Source organism: Hipposideros armiger, unplaced genomic scaffold (genome assembly GCF_001890085.2).
Source record: "Hipposideros armiger isolate ML-2016 unplaced genomic scaffold, ASM189008v1 scaffold_464, whole genome shotgun sequence".
Lineage (NCBI taxonomy): Eukaryota > Metazoa > Chordata > Mammalia > Chiroptera > Hipposideridae > Hipposideros > Hipposideros armiger.
In genome coordinates this window covers 518,564-538,665 of record NW_017731814.1, presented here as the reverse complement: position 1 = coordinate 538,665, position 20,102 = coordinate 518,564, and the positions used below count along the sequence as shown (strand labels likewise).

Here is a 20,102-nt window from a genome sequence, read left to right as displayed (position 1 = left end):
AGAGTCCTGCTTGGTTGCCCAGAGGGGGCCTTGTCAGGAGGAAACTGCTGATTCCTGCCTGCTCCTGAGCCAGAGGGAAGAGGAAGCCTACACCCTTCTCTGGCTCCAGTGGCTCGCAGAGAGACAAGCCTGGGCTAGTGACCAAAGAGCAGTAAAGGCACTGGGAGAGAGGTGACAGCAGGTAGGACCAGGACCTCAGAGAAAACAGCCCCTCACCCTCACCCCCCACCTTCACTCCTGCCCCCCAGCATCGCTCTCCCGGTGCAGCCTGCACAGCAGTAAGGGTGAGGCTGCAGTAAGAGAGATACCTTATAATCCAAGGAGTCCCAGACCCAGGGACCCAGAGGTATTTGGTGGCCTTAGAGGGGGCTAAGGATTGGTGAGAGAAGCTGTGGTCCCAGGGGTTAATTTTAACATGATCTCTGGACTGACATGGAACTCTCAGAAGAAGGATATAAGCTCTGTCCGCAGAAAAGAGAGGAGGGAGAGAACTATCATTCATTGAATAGCAGTTATGTTTTAAAGGCTGTTCTGGGTAATTTAAGTGTCACCTCACTCGATCCTCAATACGACCCTATGAAGCAAGGATTATCATTCCCATTTGACAGATGGAAAAACAAAGGCTCACAAAGACTAAATGGCTTAAATCCACACAACTAGTAATGATAAAGCAAGGATGTGAATTCAGTTCAACCCGCATAACTTCTGAGTTCAAGGTCTTTCTGTCTAGTCATGCTGCTTTAAGGACAGCCTTACTTCCAGATCTCACCATTTGAGCCAAAGAAAAAGAACATCAGGTGTTTGGGAATATATGACAATTTAGAAGACAGAGAAATGCCAGCCAATCCCAGGGGCTTGGGCTCAGAATAAGCCATTGTCTTTATAGTCTAGATTCTATAGTCAGGAGGGATGTAGAGAAATTCACAATCACCAGCAGATTTTGCTTCTGTCATTATTTCTCAGAAGGCTGCTTAGGCTATACCTGTGCCTATGTCTGCAACCTTACCAGCTCCAAGAGAAAGTGGGAAAGAAACTGAAGCCATGAAATCAAGGACTTTTAGAGCTGAAAGGGAGCTTAATGACTACCTAGTCCAGTCCTTTCACTTTAAAGATGAGAAAACTGAGGCTCAGTGACGGTACATGAGCCACCAACGTCAGGGGGGCTAGATAGTCATAGAGAGAGAACTACAATCGGGATGTCTCCTGAATCTTACCAGGGCACCTACTTCCTAAGGTGTAGGGTTGAGAAAGACAAGCAGAAAATGCAACAAGTTGTAGCTGATTCCTCTGACCTGCCTTTCTAGGGAGCAAGAAATTTTCACATTGGCTTTAGGGATGATCTGGTATATATTAAACAACTGATTCCATGTAGGCAGTACTGGTGGTAGGAGCCTTGATTAGAAGTATTTGCCAATTCCCATGGTGTAAATACTCCCACCGTAACTGATTTCAAGCCACCAATGTGATGTCACTGAATACGGAAGTGTGCAGTCATCCCTCATGTCTTGGCTTTACTCCTTTCCTGAAAAGCTTATCCCTTCTGCTAGGTGGAACTCCATCTATTCCAGGAATTAAGGTCATTCTTAACCTAAAAGTTAGTTTCCTTTCCTAAAACACACACACACACACACACACACACACACACACACACACACACACACACGTGGGCAGTACCACCATTTCTGCCAGTAGCAAGAACATCAGTACTATACAAACCACAAAGGAATCACAAGATGAGTCTCTGTTTCCTTCAGACCTGAGACAGGAATGGAAGGGAAGTCCCTGGTTTAATAATCACATGCCCTAGCTTATAAACCAGTGATTCCAAGGAAAGGAGGCTGTCAGTGAGGGATGAGCCAGCCTGTTCGTCCCTGGTAAGCTTGAGAGGAGGTCGAAGGGAACAGGTTGTGAGCGCTCCCTAACGCTTTCTGTGCTTCCCATGAGAGTCCTTTCCTTCCTCCTCTGGGATGCCTTTCCAGACCCAGAAGGAACAGCTTCCACAGGATTCAGGGCTCTTTCTGGCCCAGAGTCTGCAGCCTCTGCTCACAGGCTTCCACGTTTGTAGCCAATGAGGGCACTTCGGAGGACCCTTCATGGCCCAGCCCCAGCATGGAAACTGCAGGGAACACCAGCCCTTGGGCAGCCCCTGTCTGCAGGAAGCACACAGTCTTTTTCATTTTTTTTTTTAATTGAATGAGATCTTAGAAATAATCAATTTAGCATTCCCTTTTAACATCCCCAAAGAGGATGTCATTGGACCAAGTTTACACAACCACTTAGCGGTAGAGCAGAGGCTAGAGCTCAGGTCTTCCTGCTGTCTGTCCAGCTATTTTTTTATTTGTTTAAGCTTCCCCAGTCTATCCTGAAAGATAATGCATCACAGAGGCACATCATTACTCCTTTCAAAAGTCTGGAAATAAGAAGGACATCGGCTTCAGAATTTTCTTGTCTTTCTGTTTTCCTGAACACGTACAGTAGTGGAAATCATTGCACAGCTGAACTCTTCTGCATGCATTGTTTCATTTGCTCCTCAGTGATTCTCTCAGAAAGGTGGACAAGTTGCATGACACATGGAGAAACTGAGGTTTGTGTAGGTTAAGTAACTTTTTCAAAATGTTAAGTTTCTGCTCGATATTAGGATGAACCTTTTCAATTTATCCCCAGTATAGGATGTGGTGAATAGCTGACTGGCTTAAAATTCTTTAGGCCCAAAGGGAGGCCTTGCAGCCCAAGAAACAAACAAGAAATCCTCTCCAGGTTGGTAGAAATCCTGGGGTGTTGCCTCTAGACAAAATCTCCATCGTCTAAATAGAAAGACCTGCACAAAATAACACTGTCCACAGGGACATGAAAATGACCAGAAAAGTGGTTAAGCAGTCAGCTTTACAAATTACCCCTGGATCTCTTGGAAAAACAGTGACTAGGTGACTGTAGGTGATGAAGAAGGCTGCTTCCTCCTCTCTGGTTTCACAGAAGTCATTATGGGATTCGTGGGTCAGCTGGGGAGACGTTGTCTGCAGCCTGTGAAAGGACCTTGCCCCCATGTCTGTACCTCTCGGAAGCCTGGTGTTCTAGGGCGGGGGGTTGGGGGTGGGCTAGTGGAGAGTGACTGCCGTGCCTCTGCTGTTCTTCACCCTAATTCCCTCCCCTTCCCTCTAGCCTGTCCCCATAGATGACAACTTCTGTGGACTGGACATCAACCAACCTCTCGGAGGCTCCACTCCAGTGGAGGGCCTGACTCTCTACACCACCAGCCGGGACCGAATGACCTCAGTGGCCTCGTACGTTTATAATGGCTACAGCGTGGTTTTTGTGGGGACTAAGAGCGGCAAGCTGAAAAAGGTAAGAGCCTGTAAGCCCACATACCCTGATGCCGTTCAGCTCCTCAGCTGGGAGCCCCTTCTAGAAGGTAGCTCTTTTGGGAGATTTAACTATAGGCAACTCTTAATTTTCTTGGTGGAAGATGTTGGATAGGGGAGTAGATAGGGGTTCATATTGACTCATCTTTTAGCAACTTCCCTTAGCCGTTAGTCAACAAGTGTCTAAGGAATGCAAACATATTTCAATATTGCCCAAACTTCAAGAAAGTAGGAACGCACGTCTGCCCAAGGGAGAAACATTTTTCACTCTATCTCCAAGTCAAGTAGAACTGAAAAATTCCTCCCCACGGCTTGGGGAGTTGATGGTACTGGTCAAAGTCTTCACCGAGTTGAAAGCAGCGGGTTGAAGCAGATTATGGGTCTCCATTCTAAGAACATGGGCAAATGGTGGGGCTGCTCTGGCATGGCATATGGTGCCTGGGTAAGATGCCATTCTCCTGTCTTTCCTCGTCCTGCAATCACAGACCCTTCCCCACCCCTCTACTCCCACCCTCCAAGACCTGAGCTGCCAGGAGGTAGTAGGCTACTTATTCTGTGCCCGCCCTGGGCACCCCTGCCGGCTGGAGGGCACGGGCTGTGTAGGGCGGGCAGCACAGGCAGCCTCTTGTGTGGCAGACTGAAGCCAGCAGCTTGTACCTGCTTGTCTAGTGCTTACAATGTGGAGACAGAGTACAATCTGGTTCATTATGTGGGATTACAGCAGGCCACATTCTTTCCGGTACCAGCTAATCCCCTTTCCCCAAGCTTACCCTCCTGCCGCTTCTCCCCAGTCCATCCATCTGTGGATCAAGGTACATGCAAGACCTTACCACATCTCACCCTTGCTGTTGACATCACCCCTGAAGCGCTTGCCTCCTAATCCATTCAGAGCCTGGGAGAGATGTTGTTTGGGATGTGGAAGGAGGGTGGCAGGGAGGGAGGCTGAGGAAGAATTTCCGTGTTCTGCTTGTTCTGAGTTGCTGCCAGAGGAGGTGAAAAAAAAAAACAAAAAAACTGGTCTGGGTTTATGTGGAAGTGCTGAACCCTGCAGACCTCTTCTGGTTCTCATGAGACTAAGGCCCTTTAACCCTTTCTCACTCTGTGCAGAGGTGCCTACGTGTTTCTGTCCTGTGCCCTCTACTCTGTCTGGGACTGTGGACCCTGGCTGGGCTTGTAGACACTTGGAAGACAGGATGAGTGTGGTCCCTGTGTTTGCTTTCCCAAAATGGGGGAGGAAAAGAGCTTCCTTGTGAGATTCCACTAAGGATTAAATGTGGCGTATTCCAGCAGGACAGGGTTCAGCTTGGAGCCCAGAGTTGGCTACTTCCCTGCTCAGCAGACTTACCTGTGCAGCTGGGCAGACTACACCTTGCACAGGGACAATGGACCAAGGGGCCTCTCAGTGTCAAATCTGGCCTCAGCTCTTCCTGTCAAGCCATGTACCCTAGGGCACACGCATCTACACAGAGGGGCGCCTCTTACTAAGCTGTCTGCCCACAGAGAGCACCTTTTTCTGAATTGCACAAAGGCTTTCCAGGGGCCAGTGGTAGGCACAGCTCAGGATCACTCATGTAATTCTGTCTCCTTTATTCTCTTGAAAGTTTTATTAAAGACAGAGGTCATACTTTATTAATATTTATTTCCTTATTCCTTTCACTGTGTAAGTACACATGGGATAGGACCCTAAACTGTTTTGAACAATAGAACTGTTCTCTAAGAAAACTTAGAAGATCGTCTGGCCCATTATTCTCATTGTTTGGCAGGGAGACTGAGGCCCAGAGAAGAAAAGTGACTTGTCCAAGCATAGAGATTAGGACAAGTTGCTTCTTGCCCTGACACCCAATTTGGCACCATTTACTTAAAGAAGCAGCCACAGTGCCCAGACATGGAGGTTGAGAACGATTTTTCGGGTCCGGGCATGCTACAGAGTTCAGCCAGGGGCTGGTGCCTCCACTGTCTTCGGTCCCAGATCTGAGTTAGGGCATTCATGTTTGCTAAATGGATGGATGAGGACTGATTAAAGGAGAACCAACCCAGCAAGATTCAAAGGGACCCTTGTTCTGACCTTCCCCATATGTCTGCGTTTTGCACAGTACGCAAGGGCTGCTTAGGGCATCGTTCCAAGCCTCACACCCAAGTGAGCTAAGTTCTCTGAACTCTGGCGGACAAGCCACTATGGAGGCAAGTCAGTAGGTTCAAGGACAAGACCGGGGGCATGGCTGTCTACAGCTTGTCCCATCCTGCAATGGCTGTTCCTTCTCACTCTCTGCTTCACCTTTCTTTGACTGTTTCTATGAGCTCTAATACCCCTCCTCCTCCTCTGTGCAACTCACCCTTCCTTTCCACCCACACTCTTCTGAGGCACCCGGTACTCACACCCCAGCTCCCTCTGGCCTCCCGTGTACCCACCCATCACTATCTAGAGAAATGGGCCCATGAGGAATTTATGGAATGTCCCCAGGAAACCCTACTATGGTCCAGGCCCCATAACTCTTTCAACACAGGAAGGAAAATAAAGAAAAATAAAACTAACTGAGAGTTGGGAGAGGGAAGGGAAGCAGGCTGTGTCAGAACTTCCCACTTCTTCCCTGCCTGACCGGGCGTCTGTCAGACCGTCCAGCCCTCATCCACGGCAGCCTGCAGGAACAGGATATTCCTGAGTGGGGACGTTTAGAGGAAGCAGACTCATGAGGAGCGCATGACCATGAGGTGCGGCTATGCTCTGTGTCATATACTTGCTCCTATGCTGTTCCCAGTGAGTCACGAGGAGACCATCACAGGTGAGGCCACTGCCTCTGAGCCACAAACATGCAGAAGGAACAGGCAGAGAAAGGCAAGACCTCAAAACCAAGATGGGAGAGGTGTAATACCGGCAAAGGGTAAGGGTCAGTGCATGACCGGTGATAAGAAGACAGGCAAAGATTCACCACAGGGATGGAACAATCCCAGAGAAACCATCCACAATGGAGCGATCAATCTGGAAGGCTTTATCAGGGAGGACGATGACCAGGTTTTGCTTAAAGACGGAATGAGACAGATAAATGGAAGAGGTGAGGTGTGAGAGAAGGGCATTCTAGACCTTGGGTGCCACACTGAGTAGATGTAAAGCATGTGCCAGGAGGGTCTAGAGGGTACGGAGGGGCCTGGAGGACTTGGTGAGGTAGAAGGTAGGGACAGAGGATTGAACCCTAAGGAGCAAGTGAGCAGGATCTTGGGGTTTTCGCTGACCACAAGGATGACATGGGCCAACTGCATGATACAGCTGTAGCGAAATTAGTTAGTCTTCACCCTACTAACAGAAGGACAATTTCCTGGACATGACAAGTGGTGGCTCTACGTTGGAGACATTGTAAGAGGGCAGTAAGGGAAAGTGTGACATAAATAAGACCGGGAAGGTCGTGGGAGTCATGCTGTATGAAGAGTATTTTTCAAGGGATGTTAAGCCAAGGTAAGAGGAGCAAAGGAGGAGACAAAATAGCTTTTTTCAGATACTATAATTTACCGAGCACTTACTATGTGTCAGGTGTTGTTCTAAGAGCTTTACATCTATTAACCCACTTAATCTTTGTATCACTCCGTGAGGTAGGTCCTATTATCGCCTCCGTTTTACAGAGATGGAAACGGAAGCCAAGAAAGGTAAAGAAACGTGCCCAAAGCCACCTAGCAAGTAAACAGCAGAGCCGGGATTTGAACCTTGATTGCCTGGTTTACAATCTGCACGTTTAGCCCCTAAGCTGTGAAAAATGGAGGGCCAAATCAAGCCAACAGGTAGGAGTCACAATAGATTAGCTTCCCACTTAATATCAGGAAGAAGCGCCTTGCAGTCAGACTGCCCCATAATGGAAAGGCTTGAGTCAAGAAGGGGTGAGCTCCCAGTCACTGGAAATATTCACGCAGAGACAGGATGATCACGGATCAGGGAAGCTGTAGAAAGGGCTGCTGCACGGACCGCATGACTTTTTCATGTTGCCGTTATCCTTTCTCTGACTCATTTGGTAGGAATGAGTGATAAAGGAGGACAGGCTGTGGCAGAGCGGAGGAGCAGGGACAAGGGAGGCCAAGGCACCCTGGCTGTGGGCTTTGAAGTCGTGGCTGGAGGCCAGCTTGCCCTCAAAGTATGGTGGAAGCCCCTCAGGGTCAAGGAGGAGGTGCTGGGCGCAGACAGGGCAAGGCTTGGCCGAGGTGATGAGGGCAGGCAAACCTGGGGCAAGAGCTCGGGGAGGGACAGCTGACTGAGATGACATCCCTCCTGGCTAAGATCAGGCTGTGGGAGTCCGCAGAAGAGATACCAAAGCATGTGGAGGAAGAGTAGTGGCAACAGGAAACGCACTCATTTAATTGAGCTTCCCATGTTAAAGGGAGGCCTTCAGGAGGCCATTCAAGTTCGAGTCTTCCCATGGGGCACAGGAGGGAAAGGGCCAAGTCCAGCAGCCAGAAGCCACCAGCACATGAGGGGAAGGACTGTCTCAGGACTTGGGGCAGCCTCCCTCTGGCTCTTTCTCTCCATCTGCAGCTGCTAAAATTGCCGCTTCCGCCCCGGCTCCACGTCCCTGCCGGCCTCCACTAGCCCCTCGGCTCTGGGGCCTTACACAGCAGCCGGAAGTGATGGCTCTTCTTTCTCTGCCCCCAAGGAAACCTCGCCTGCTGCTCGAGGGCTGATGGCCTGTCCTCCACCCTGTCCCTTCAAGCATTGCGAGCAGTGCCCTCCTCAGACCCCACATGGCATGTAGTTTTGCTGACAGCACCTGACAAGGGAGCACCTGCAAATGTGTCCACTTATCTTGAGTTTGACAGATCCAAAGGACAGGGACCCCCCCCCCCTCTGCTTCGTATTTATGTCACACATTAAGGGCTCATTAAAATTATCTCAAATTTATTGGGCACCTTCTCCGTGCCAGACACCCAGTTGCACTGATTGGAGTAGATCCGGCACCAAGAGTAACGCCTGTTGATGTGGCTGGTTTGCAAAGGAGGACGTTATGATGCATTAGATAGGTGGGAGGGGGAGGAAGAGATGGGAGGGTTGGGTGGTGGTGGGACGAGGACTCAAGGAAACAAGAGAACTGCTGATAGGTAACAGGAAAAGCGCTTGTTTTCTGGTTAACATTTGTAGGAGGGTGGGTGGGGTGATACTCTCAGAAATGTCGAGTGGGGTGGAACGAGGGGCTGCCTTCATACTGTTGCTTGGAGATCTCGAGAACAGCATGGACGGCCATCTGCCTCACTCCGAGCAGAGCTGGCTTGCCTACAGCAGGGAGGCAGGTACAGAAACCCAGGTAACCACTGCTCCCCTCTGTCCCGCCAGCCCTCTATTTATGACTCCTGGATGTCTTTGCAAATCCACAGAGACAGCCTTTTTCAAGTTCTGGGAAGGGCCCTGGCCTCTTGGCACCACCTTCTTTCCCATTAGCTAACAGCCAGCCGCTGAAATGCTTGTGAAATTTTTGAGGGAAATTCTTTCTGCCTTTCCCAAAGGGACATACCAACCCAAGGTCTCCAGCCCGCAGCCCACAGGAAGCCCTGACATCCCAATTCTATTCTTTTTTGCAATCTCACCGACACTTTATTAAGCAAAGCCAGGAAAACTGGGAGCTTCTTGCAGTAGCAGCTTAGACACTGAAAAGAATCCATGGAGAGCACAGAAGTATTAACTCTCCCAGGCCCCGGGGTTACTGCTCAGTTATTTGATACACTGATTACGTACAAGATACCTTTCCGTGGTCCTTTCCATCTTCCGCAAACACTTCAACTAAATGTGGTGATCACCTCTTGCATCTCTGCCCTATTTTACAGATGTGCAAAACGGAGCTGCAGACATACTAAGTATCTTGCCCAAGGTTATATGGCCCCTTCACTGGCAATGTTGGCATTGGCGATTATACTTCCTCCCAAAACATACGCGGAAGTTCCTAACCTGTGACTTGCCTCCCTCATGGGGTGGAGTTGTCTTGGCGGACAGAAGGCTAAGTTGGATGAAATGCTGGGAAACATGCCTTTCTCTCTGTGCCAACCCCTCCAAACAATAGCCACTCATTTCTCTGAGTGGAAATGATTCACTTGTCTCAGTGTGAACCCTGGATGGAGTAAACAGCCAGGCCTGCGGGGCCAAGTCTAGGAGACCTTGCGGCCCTTCTGGGACCTGTGACTGTTGATCCGATGCCCTAACTCCCCAGGCGTCTCCGCAGTGCTGGGGCTGGGGGAGCAGAGAGCAGACACCCTCTTCGCTTTCCCTGGGGCCTGCATGGAAGGGGCTGGTGGTAGCTTGGAGCTCACCACCATAGCCCTAGGAATGAGTCTGGCTCCCTGCCCAGGCTCCTGCCGCCAAACTCACTATTTGTTTTGTTGTTTTATAGGCCTCTTGGGTCTGGAGAACTGGTCTTCTGAAAGCTGGGAAAGGCAGCATTTGGTTGGCACAGGGAAGGAGTCATATTTACAAAGTCTCCCCAAACCCCCACCCCTGGCCACCACGTCCCCTGCTTGACCGTGACAGGTGTAGAGAAGGGGGTGTGGGTTTCTATCCAGAGCCCCAGCTAACCCCAGGGGAGGAGGCCTTGATCTCCCAGAGCCATGCTGAAAGGGAGAAACTAAAGTTTCATTTCTTTTTTGCACCTTTTGTGCAGCTCCTTATATTATTCAATCTTGGATAATCCCTGTAGGAGGCATCAGGCAGTGTGCTCAGCAGGCGGCCTGGCATCCAAGAGGGAGCTGCCTGGAGCTCAGGGCTTTATCACAGGACAGGTGAAATACAGGGAACTGTGTTTCCGGGATGGGGTGGGGGAGGCGGGTAGAGCTCACAGAATCCAGGTGACCCAAATCGGTTGTGCAGAATTTCCAAGAGGCCAAGGTACTAATGTTGCAGATCTCTCATCTTTAGAAAAACACAAACCATGTAGATGCGTACCCTTTTCGGCCATTGAGTCTTGCCTGATTGCGGATGTGGAACAGAGACATATTTCTCAGGGTTGGACAGGACCTCCAAAGACCAGCTGGACTAGTCCTCTGCCTTCAGGTAGAAACAGATTTGTATAATGAAGAGCATATAAGCTTATGAGATGCCACCCGGACTCCAAACTACTAGCCATGTGACCTCTGAGCTTCAGTTTCCTCGGGTGAAAATGAGGACAATGATTATACCTGCCCCATGAGATTGGAGTGAGGGTTAAATGAAATAATCCAGAATTGAACAAAAATTTATTGAATACCTACTATGTGCCATTTGCTGGGTGTATGGTGGTGACCAAAACTGTCAAAATTGCCTACCCTGATGAAGATTATATCTCAATGTGGGAAGACAAACAAAAACTAACAGAATTAGTAAGCACAAAATGGTATGTTTAGAAGATAATTCGTGCTAATGGAAAAAAATACAGCATACTGAAATAGTTCATGTAAAGCCTGGTCCCAAGCTTAAGCATATAGGCACTTAAATATTACCATTACTACTTAACTTGTTAGCCTCAATTTTTTTCTTCTGTAGAGTGGGTAGTAATGAGTGCTTTGCATGGGGATTATAAGGACTAAATGAAATCAAGCACTTAGTCTAGCGCTTGGCACAAAAGTGCTTCCCAGGATTATCAAAACATCTTTGAGGCTTCTCCCCCAAGCCCACTCTGCTCTGCCTCCCTGGGGGAGGGGAGCTGTCATATTAGCCTCCTTTTTAGTGACATGTTTGCAAGGTCAGATGAAGGAAGAGAATTCTGCCCACTGCCCCCTGCTCCCTGCCCCCAGCCCTGAGTCATGGGAAAAAAATACTTAGAAGACTAGACCAGCTGAGCTGAACTAATCTAATCCTGCTGGACGTTGGCACCAGCTGCATTAGTCACCAGTGAGAGCTTTCCATGTCCCATATCACCAAACAATGTGTACTGACCCCTCCCCGGGGCGAGGCTGGGGAAGTGGCGGTTTGCTCTTAACAGCTTTGCAAAACTAACTGAAACAGGGCCATCGTGTGCCCTTTGCATGCTCTGAAGCCAACCATAATATCTCATTGCTGCACGGCTCTGCCTCAGAGTAGCTGTGTGACCTTGGGGGGACCTCAGTTTCCTCAACTGGTACACTAATGCTACCTTGAGAGATTGTTATGCATGTCAGACATGGGGGATGTAAGGCACCTAATACAGAGCCTGATGCATAGTAGGCACTTCATAAGTGGCAGCCATTGCTGTTATTACCACTCTCACTACGAGTGTGACTGTCACTAGTATTACCATTGCTCCTTCTATATGTTACCATGCTTTTCTTCCACGGGTCCAGATTCCTTTGGCTTCTATTAGCTCACTAGTCCCATAATATTTCAAATCAACAGGAAGGGCTGGGATAGGTCTCTGCTCTGTTGCACATGGTAACACCAAAATGCAGAGAGATTATAGACTTGCTCAGGGTCAGAGGGTAAATCAAGGGAAGACGTGGGAATTGGAACCAGAGTTACAAGTATTTCAGGTGGAGATGGGCCTAGCATACACCTAGGTCACTTGTATAGTCCAAAGATGACAAAGCCGAAAGCCTGCCGCTACTTGAACTTCTCTTTCCTTCTTGTCATGTGCTCTTCTGTCTAGGGAAGCAGGAAGTAAATGGAATACAAGTGATGAAGGTCAACCTTGAGGTTCTGTCTTTTGGAGTCTCTTCCTGGGATTCTGTCCCTCTCCTGGTCACAGCTTCCAGAAAGGTTTCTAGGCTCCAAGGTGGGGCAGAAGTTTAGGAGCGGGTGCCTCTGGGGTTGTCCCAGTCAGCCATCAGTCTTTGATACCACATTCTGGTTTTCTATTTCAAAGGCTACTGCCACCAGCTGGATGTCCCCCCTCAACCTGTAAAGGGCAATGGCGTCAAACAGACTTTAGTAACAAATCGGGAATTTTCATGCTTTACTGTTCAAGGTGGGTGAGAGCGCAGTCAAGCAAGGAGGAGAGGCTGTGGAGTTGGGACCCTGCAGAGCAGTCAAGGGCCCCCCAGAGAAAGGGTGGGCTCCATTGTGCAAGGTCAGGAATCTTCCCCGGATTTTATCGCTAGAAAGGACCTTAGAAAACGCATCCAACCTACAGTTTTTGGGCAGTTGGGTCATTATTCTATTTTATGTATAAGATAGCTGAGGCTTAGAAAGGCGACCTACACAAGATCACCCAGATTCTTAGCAACAGAGGCAAGACTAAAATCCAGGTTTTTAGATTCCAATTTGGGGTCCCTTCTCTTTATGTCAAATGGAAGAACACTTCTTCTGCACAAAACATCAGACTAACCTCCACCTCTCCCCAGCATGCAAGCATTCCCTAAGCAGAACCTAAAATTAGCCTAAACTTCCCTAAGGGCGAGTCTAGCTGAGCTTTCTATCCCAGGTCTGACCACGCAGCCTTGCTCTGGGGTGATCAGCATCTCTGGGCCCTCACTCCACATGTCCTGGGGCTCTTTCTAGAGCCTGGCCAGCAAGAAGGCCTATTTAAGCCCAAAATTCTTGCCTTGGAACTAAGACGTTCTGACAAATTAGAAGAACACTAAACTGAGTATCCTGAGTCTTAATGTAGTCCACTCTCTAGGCATGCCACCTTTGGGGGGTGGGGGTGGGGCTGTTGTAAATTAAGCACTTACTTTGTGCTAAGCCCTGAGCTAAGAGTTTTTTCAGGTACGCCTCACATGCTCTTGTAAGATAAGAATTAGTATTATATCCATTTTCTAGATGAGGAAACCGAGCTCAAAGTTAAGTAACTGGCCAGTCATGTTATTAAGTGGAGAGCTGGGACTTGACTCCAGATCTTTCAGACCCCAGACCTGGACTTTGTGAACCACCAGCTTCTAGCACATTCTGTTTGTCCATCCATAACCCACCACCTGCCCTACAGAGAGCCACAAGAAGATGCATGGGAGGACAGTGGCAGGGCTAATACTTTGCACTCTTTTGAGCAAAGATGCTCTGGAAACCCAGGACCTGGCAGCTGTCACCTCGGCACACGCTGCCATGTGTCACTCACCTCAGGCCTCCACCTCCCCCTCCCCACCCATCTCAGCCCAGGCCACAATGGATAGGGCGGCAGCCTTTTGTGCCACACACAGTCCCCAGCTGACTCCTCTTTCTCTGGGCACCATTGTTTGCCTGAGCTTTCTGAAGGGGAGACAAAGGAGTGTTGCTGACAAGGCCAAGAGCTGCTATGTAAGCGTGGGGCCTGGGCCCATCACCCGTGCATCCCTGGGAGCCTCAGGGCTCTTCTTCAAAGACACTGTCTGGGATCTTTTGTGTGCCAGTCATACCCATTCAGAGCAAAGGTTTCAGGGGGAGGAGGGCACTGAGAAATGGAGTCATTTCCATCTGGCAAAATTGGAAGAGACATTAATGCAATAGTTAACAGCAAACCACGTCTGTGGGGGAAGGGCCGGAATGCTTGTTCTCTGTTTATGGGGCTTATGCAATTCCATCAATATTGATGCCTGATGTCTTTGATTCTGACACTAATCATTGCTATGAATTAAATTTGCAGCCATATAATTAGGATTGCTATTAATAGGGCCCTGAGCTAAGCACTGTGATGCGGCATGTCTTTTTCTTGATAGAAAATGGCATCCTTGGAACTCTGCTAATGGGGCGCACCTGGGATTTGCCAAGAATGATGTGAAAATTATACATTCTATATCTGTATTGGGCCTTTACTGAAATGCCAGCAAGCAAAGGTGAGGCTGGAGGGAAGGCTCTCTCCTGCCCAGTGCTGTGGGCAGCAATTAGCTATCTCACAGTCTTTTCAAGTCTTTAGGAAAGAGTGTGCCAGAGCCAGCGCTGGTCACTCATGGTCAAGCCTCAGACAGCTCACAGTCAGGAAGGTCTTCCTGAAGCCTAACTTAAAGCTAGCCAGCTCAGCTTAAGAGACTAGATACTATAGTGATTTCTTTCTCAGACTTTAAGATGGCTACGAGCCAGCTAAGGGAAGAGGAATGCCTCGTAATGCCTCTAAGCTTGGTTGAAAGGGCCTTAGCCAAACCTCTACCGATAGGCCCGATTGGGCTTCATGTCTGGGTAGATGATTGGGAAAGGACCCCACTCACGACTGATTCCAAAGGCCCCCACCCAGAGAACTCCCTGGACCACAGAGCACTGGGTAACCTCACATGTGAAAGAGCCCACTGCTGCACATGGTGTGAAAGCGTGAGCTCTCTCTTACGATGGGATGCTTTTCCAGGTAAATTTGCAGCATACTTGTTTACTGGGGAGGCCGGTCTTTTCTTATCATCAGGCCCCCAGTTCAGTGTTGGAGATTGTTGATGCGCCATTCACCCCAGTCTAAGTCCTCACGTGTCACTGTGCACACAAGGGCTCTCTAACCCTTTCCCAACAATAGCACATGTAGTGATCCCCCACCTACTTTATCACGTGGAGTAATAATATGCACCAGTTGGCAGAAGGGCTGCATTAGTCTCTGCTCTTTTGACCTTCAGACTAGAAATCATTTTTCCTCCAAATCATCATTTATTGATTTTTTTTTTTCCTTTCACATTTTTAAGCCATTGTGAGAAGACAATGGTTTGAGTTCAAGTCCTAACTCTACTATTTGTTAGAAGTGAGACCCTGGCTAAGTTACTTAACCTCTTGGAAACTTGGAGTTGAGAGTTCTCATCTTTCAAACAGGGATAATAATACCTACTTCATAAAGCTTAGAATAAGGTTAAAGAAGTGTCTGAATGGCTTACCACAGGTCTTCTCTACCTAATAAAATCTCCACCCCTCTTCTCTTTCTCCTCTCACATATGTCCAGGGACAGAGGACAAGGACTAGCTCTTGGGGTCATATTTTATTTTCCACCCATTCTCAGGGACAGCACACCAAAAATGAACTCCTCCGAAACAACTGGAAAACAGGCACGTGAATTCCAAATGCCTCAGGCTTTCTCTCACCCTACCCTGAGAGGCTAGCCGAGGGCTTCTTGACGAACTGTAGTCACCATAGTTCCTGCTATTTCTCCTTATTCTCCAGTAGTCTTAGGTCAACTGAATTCATCTTTATGTCCAGGGCCTGCAACTATTAGGCTCTGAGTGCTTCAGGGGTATGGAGACAGGAGCAAGAGCATCATCCAGAATGGAGGTTCTTCTTATCCAGGGTTTTGATCCACTCCGCCTTCTGCCCCACGCATACAATGTGCATTTACCCATTCTATGTGCGTGCACACTTACGGCAAACGCCTGGGGAGATAGCAGCTGGCCAATGGCCACCATTAACCAGAGAATGCAGCCACATAAAACCCTAGAGAACAATGTGTGTGGTTGAGTCCTCCAGTGCGGGAATTTTTCATTAATTACCAAACATTTTATCCTTCGTTGAGCAAGGTGCAGATTCTTGTTGCGTTACTGTTGGTGATGCTGCTGTTTTCATTTCCACTAAGCAAAGAACATAAATCAGTCATTTTAATGTTGGAAATTAGCCTGATATTGGGCAAGTACATAGGTACTCTTACATGCATCCAAGCAAGCACACATTCAACATAATTATCCTCGCCCCATTCTGTTCTTTTGTTATTTGCAAGATCTTGGATGATACAAACAAAACCCCAAAATTGACTCACCCTATGAGGCAATGTGATGCCCTCCTGCACCTTTAGTCTTTCCAAGAGTCTAATTGCTGCTGTGGAAGCCGTAAAACATTGAGTAGCTTCAGTCTCAGACAGATTGGTGGTATCCCCAGAGGCGTGGCCATAGTCAGAGAAATAGAGGAAATAATGTGCCCAACCTCCCCCCACCATCAAATTAAAGAAATAAAAAACCTGTCTCCTTGGTGTCTCCCCAGTATTTATGTCTGAGCTCAGCAGACACCCCTGGGCTGCAGTCAGTCTGTGTATTAGCATGAGTCCATTACGTTTTTTATGATGCATGTTACCCACCCTCCATCCCCCCCCCCAGTGTAGTAACATTTTACGACTGTCCTTTTTATTTCTGAAAAGAGCCTCACAGAATGGCAGATGCCTGTGTTCCCCACTCTTTGGGGAGCTATTTGTAGGCAGCCTGTCCCAGGCCATAAACAAAGGGAGACAAACTACCACCACTGGCAATAAATACATTCAAAGCCAAGGAGGTGCAAAGAGTAGAGGCGTTGGGGTAAGCATGGTGGTGTCCGTACAAGCCCAGCGGCCGGTGGGTATGGGGTAGATGCTACCTACAGAAGGAGAGTAGGGGTTGGTACAGATTTCCCTGAAAGCTAGAGAAAAATCCTGTCACTCGCTCTCATGCCTGGCTCCCCGACTAAAGCCACTTGTCCCTTAACTGCAATCAGAACAGGGAGACTTTCCAGTAAGGAGAGGATGGTTCCCTTTGACGTTCTCTTCTCCTGGCAGCTCATGTTGCTACGTGGATCACTGTGTGTCACTCGTTTCCCATGATGCTTCCAGGTCTTGGAGGAACTTCCTGAAAGTTTCTCTTCCTTCTTGTACCCTGTCTCCCTGTGACACCCACCCCAACCTCTAACCCCTCCCTCTCCAATACTCTTCCCCTCTGTCATGGCCAAGGCCAAGTCTTGCCAACCAATCACCACTACTTCTGGCTCATTAAAACTTTGACCAGGACTCTGGTGGCCATGGCATTGATGTTTGTTTATTTCTGCTTTTATACTGCACCCACAAGCAAGTCACTTGTGACGCTGCAGGAGATGGCACCTGGAGCCAACTTTGTTCCAAAAAGGCACCTCTGCGAGAAGCAAACCAAATGCCGAATGAATAATCAGTCTACTGGAAATTTCAGATTCTTCCTACACATACAAACAGCAACTGAAAGTAGAGAACAGAGCGAAGATTGGGGGGTGGGGGGGGGATGGGAAGTGCAGGACAGCCAACAAGGCTCTGAATAATTAGTGCATTGAAAAATTTTCTTTCTCATCAACCCCATCTTTGTGGCGGACATAGACAGAAGGGGAGGTGATTTTTTCTTTTCTCCTCCTTATTGGTGTTGGACTCCACATCAAATGGAAACATGTAGGTGAAAGTGATGTGCATTTAAAATGTCTGTCCACATCAGACTGCTGGAGATAGTAGCTATTATACTGCGTGTATTTTCTTTCTTTTTTTTTTTTTTCACAGTAAGCTGCTAAATTATTTATTGGGCACTGGACTTTAATCTCATAAACCTGCCAGCGGGCCCGAGGCACCGGCAGCCTGAACGCCGCATAAAACACGTATGTAGGGAGGGTTGCACGGAGCACTCTGGAGACTGGCAGCGATTGGTCATTTCCACCGGTCTTTTCCCCCAGGTCAGCTCTTTAACAGCAGGTAGACCCAATGAAGGACCTTCTTGTTTTTCCATCACTCCAAACTTGGAAATTGATTGGCATTTTCATAGACAAGGGCCCCAACCTGAGTACAGAGGACCAAGGGAGCAGGGTGTGGGAAGAGGCTGCTCTCTCGGCGTCTCTTTCCTTGGCTGAGGGGAGGGAGCCTTAGACAGGGCAACAGATGACTCAGGGCCACTGGATGTTGCTGGAGTTTTCCAGAGCTAAGTATCCTAAGCTATGGGGCCCCCATCACACCCAGGGTTTATTGATGGATGACTCTGAACAAATCATTTTCTATGTCAGGCCTCGACTTGATGCTTTTCAGTAAAAGTGATCTCTATCCCCCTCCCTGGTTTCCAGTCCTGAAGGGAATTTCCTTGGTATGAACTGCCCAGTCACTCTCTGAATGCCACGATAATAATAACACCCTTAAACTTGTTTAGTGGTTTGAAGTATATGAAGAGCTTTCATGTATATATTGCCCATTTTGAGCTCATCTAGGCATTCTAACAACGCCAAGGACAGATCTTAGGGACGAGGAAACTGGCCCAGAGGGATCAAGTGATTTGCCCTCTGTCACCCAGGAAAGACACTGAGATTGGAACCTGGATGACCATCTTCTGTCCATTCTAATCCTAGCCTAGGTATGCGAGCTCAGCAGCACTAAACTAGTATGGAAACGGAGGCACAAATTTCTCTGCCACCCAGGCCCCCTAGGGCCGGCTGTGGGGGAGCAATGTTATGCTAGTGTCCTCATCGTGGACATTTGAGCACAGGGAGGTTGGGGGTTCCAATCCCTAGGCTTCTGCTGTCTTTGAGTAAACGAAGCAATGCCAGGACTGTCTGGGTTTCATCACCCCTGCGCTGCAGCCCAGCATCTTATAGCGCTCTCTTGCAAAGTCAGAGGGGCAGGGAGATCTGGTAGGGAGATATGGCAGGCGTTGAGTGCACAGGATTTTTGACCTGTGTTCCAGGTTTCAGGGGGGAAGTCCATGACCTACCGAAGAAAAATGTTAGGCAAACATTCTGATGTGTGTGATTTTTGTGTAGAGAGCCCATTGCTTTCATCACATTCTCAAAACTGTCTATGACCCTAAAAGATTAAGACTCTTTGTCTAATGGTTTGTACACAGGTTTTTAGACAGTGTTCCTTTGAGTTCCAAATTCCTGTGTGTGTGTGCGCGCGCGCGTGTGTGTGTGTGTGTGTGTGTGTGTGTGTGTGTGTGTGTGTGTGTATATATATATATATATACAAATCAAGGTTATGAGTATGATTTTTTTGTTGTTTAAAAAAAGTTTCAAATGGCAGATGATGAAATGCTGGGCCTGCCTGACCATCACATGGTGGGTACCCCTTGTAACAGGCACAGATACACCATAATCACCACCTGCCCCCCCTTCACACACACACACACACACACAAACTCCCACCCCCCAGACCTGGTGTCAGCAGAACAAGGTGAGGCTGAAAGAACGCAGATCAGGGCCAAGAGGTGAACCAGAGGGCCGTGACAGGGCGAACAGATCAGGCACGTGGGAGGAGTAGGTTGTTCAAGACCGCACCTGTGGGAGACAGAGCGTACGCCCAGACTTGGCTGTAAAGGCAAATCAGGCAGCACGGGCTGGGAGATGAGGCCAAACAGGCAGCTCTGAGTGAGTGTCCAGAGAAACAGACCAGGCCAGAAGGTGGGAGTTCTGTCAGCTGGGTGGGCCCTCGCCCAGCCAAAAGACCCAGGGAGGGGGTCCACACGGAAAGGGGAAGAATTGCCCCGTGGAACCTAGATGTGTCTCCATGCTCCTCACCTCGGCAGCATTGTTACCTGAGACTAGGAATCTCCCTCCCCCTCACACAGCTATCACCTTCTCATCTTCAAGATACTGTGGCACCACCTCCAGGCAGCCCCCCTTATGTGCTTCATGGCACCCCATCACATGGCTCAGAGCAGAAGAGCATAATGGTTCAAAAGAGTCCAGGCCTAAGAGCCAAGGTGTCCTGGGCTTCACTCCCGAGTCTGCCCCTCAGGTCTGGGTGGTGTCGTGAGAATCCCTTCACCTCTCTGTGCCTGCTTTCTCATCTGCAAACTGGAAATAATAGTTTCTGCCTCACTGGCTTGTTGTGAGGGACGTGTAAAATGAGTTAGCATGTGTCAAGCACATAGATCAATTTCCAAAATAGAATAAGTGCTCAGTAAATGTTACCTACGGTAGTTGTGTGTGTTATAATTTCCCTTTCCCCTTTTTCTGTGCCTCAGTACACGCAGCAATTTTAGGATAGAATCTTTGTGCCTATCATACCAACATTTGTAGCAGACATTCAATAAATATTTAAAAAGAAAGAAAGGAGAGGGGGAAAGGGAAGTGGGAGGGGGAAGAAACCCTAGGACAGGAGCCATCTTTTTGACGCGAGTCGAAGGGGCTCTAAGTGCGTGCTATGCCTCCAAGTGAGGTAGGACTTCTGGGGTTCCACACGATGTCTCTGCCTGGCCGTGGACAACGAAGGAGGTTCTCCAGGGAGC

General features: G+C 48.6%; 1 protein-coding gene across 1 annotated transcript in view; it reads left to right on the top strand.

Moving 5' to 3' along the window:
• PLXNA2 (plexin A2) overlaps positions 1-20,102 on the top strand; it is a 219,098-nt gene that overhangs the window by 33,163 nt on the left and 165,833 nt on the right. The window contains exon 3 of the mRNA XM_019666177.1: positions 3,160-3,342. Coding sequence (XP_019521722.1) covers positions 3,160-3,342 — 183 coding nt within the window. The remainder of the gene's footprint in view (positions 1-3,159; positions 3,343-20,102) is intronic.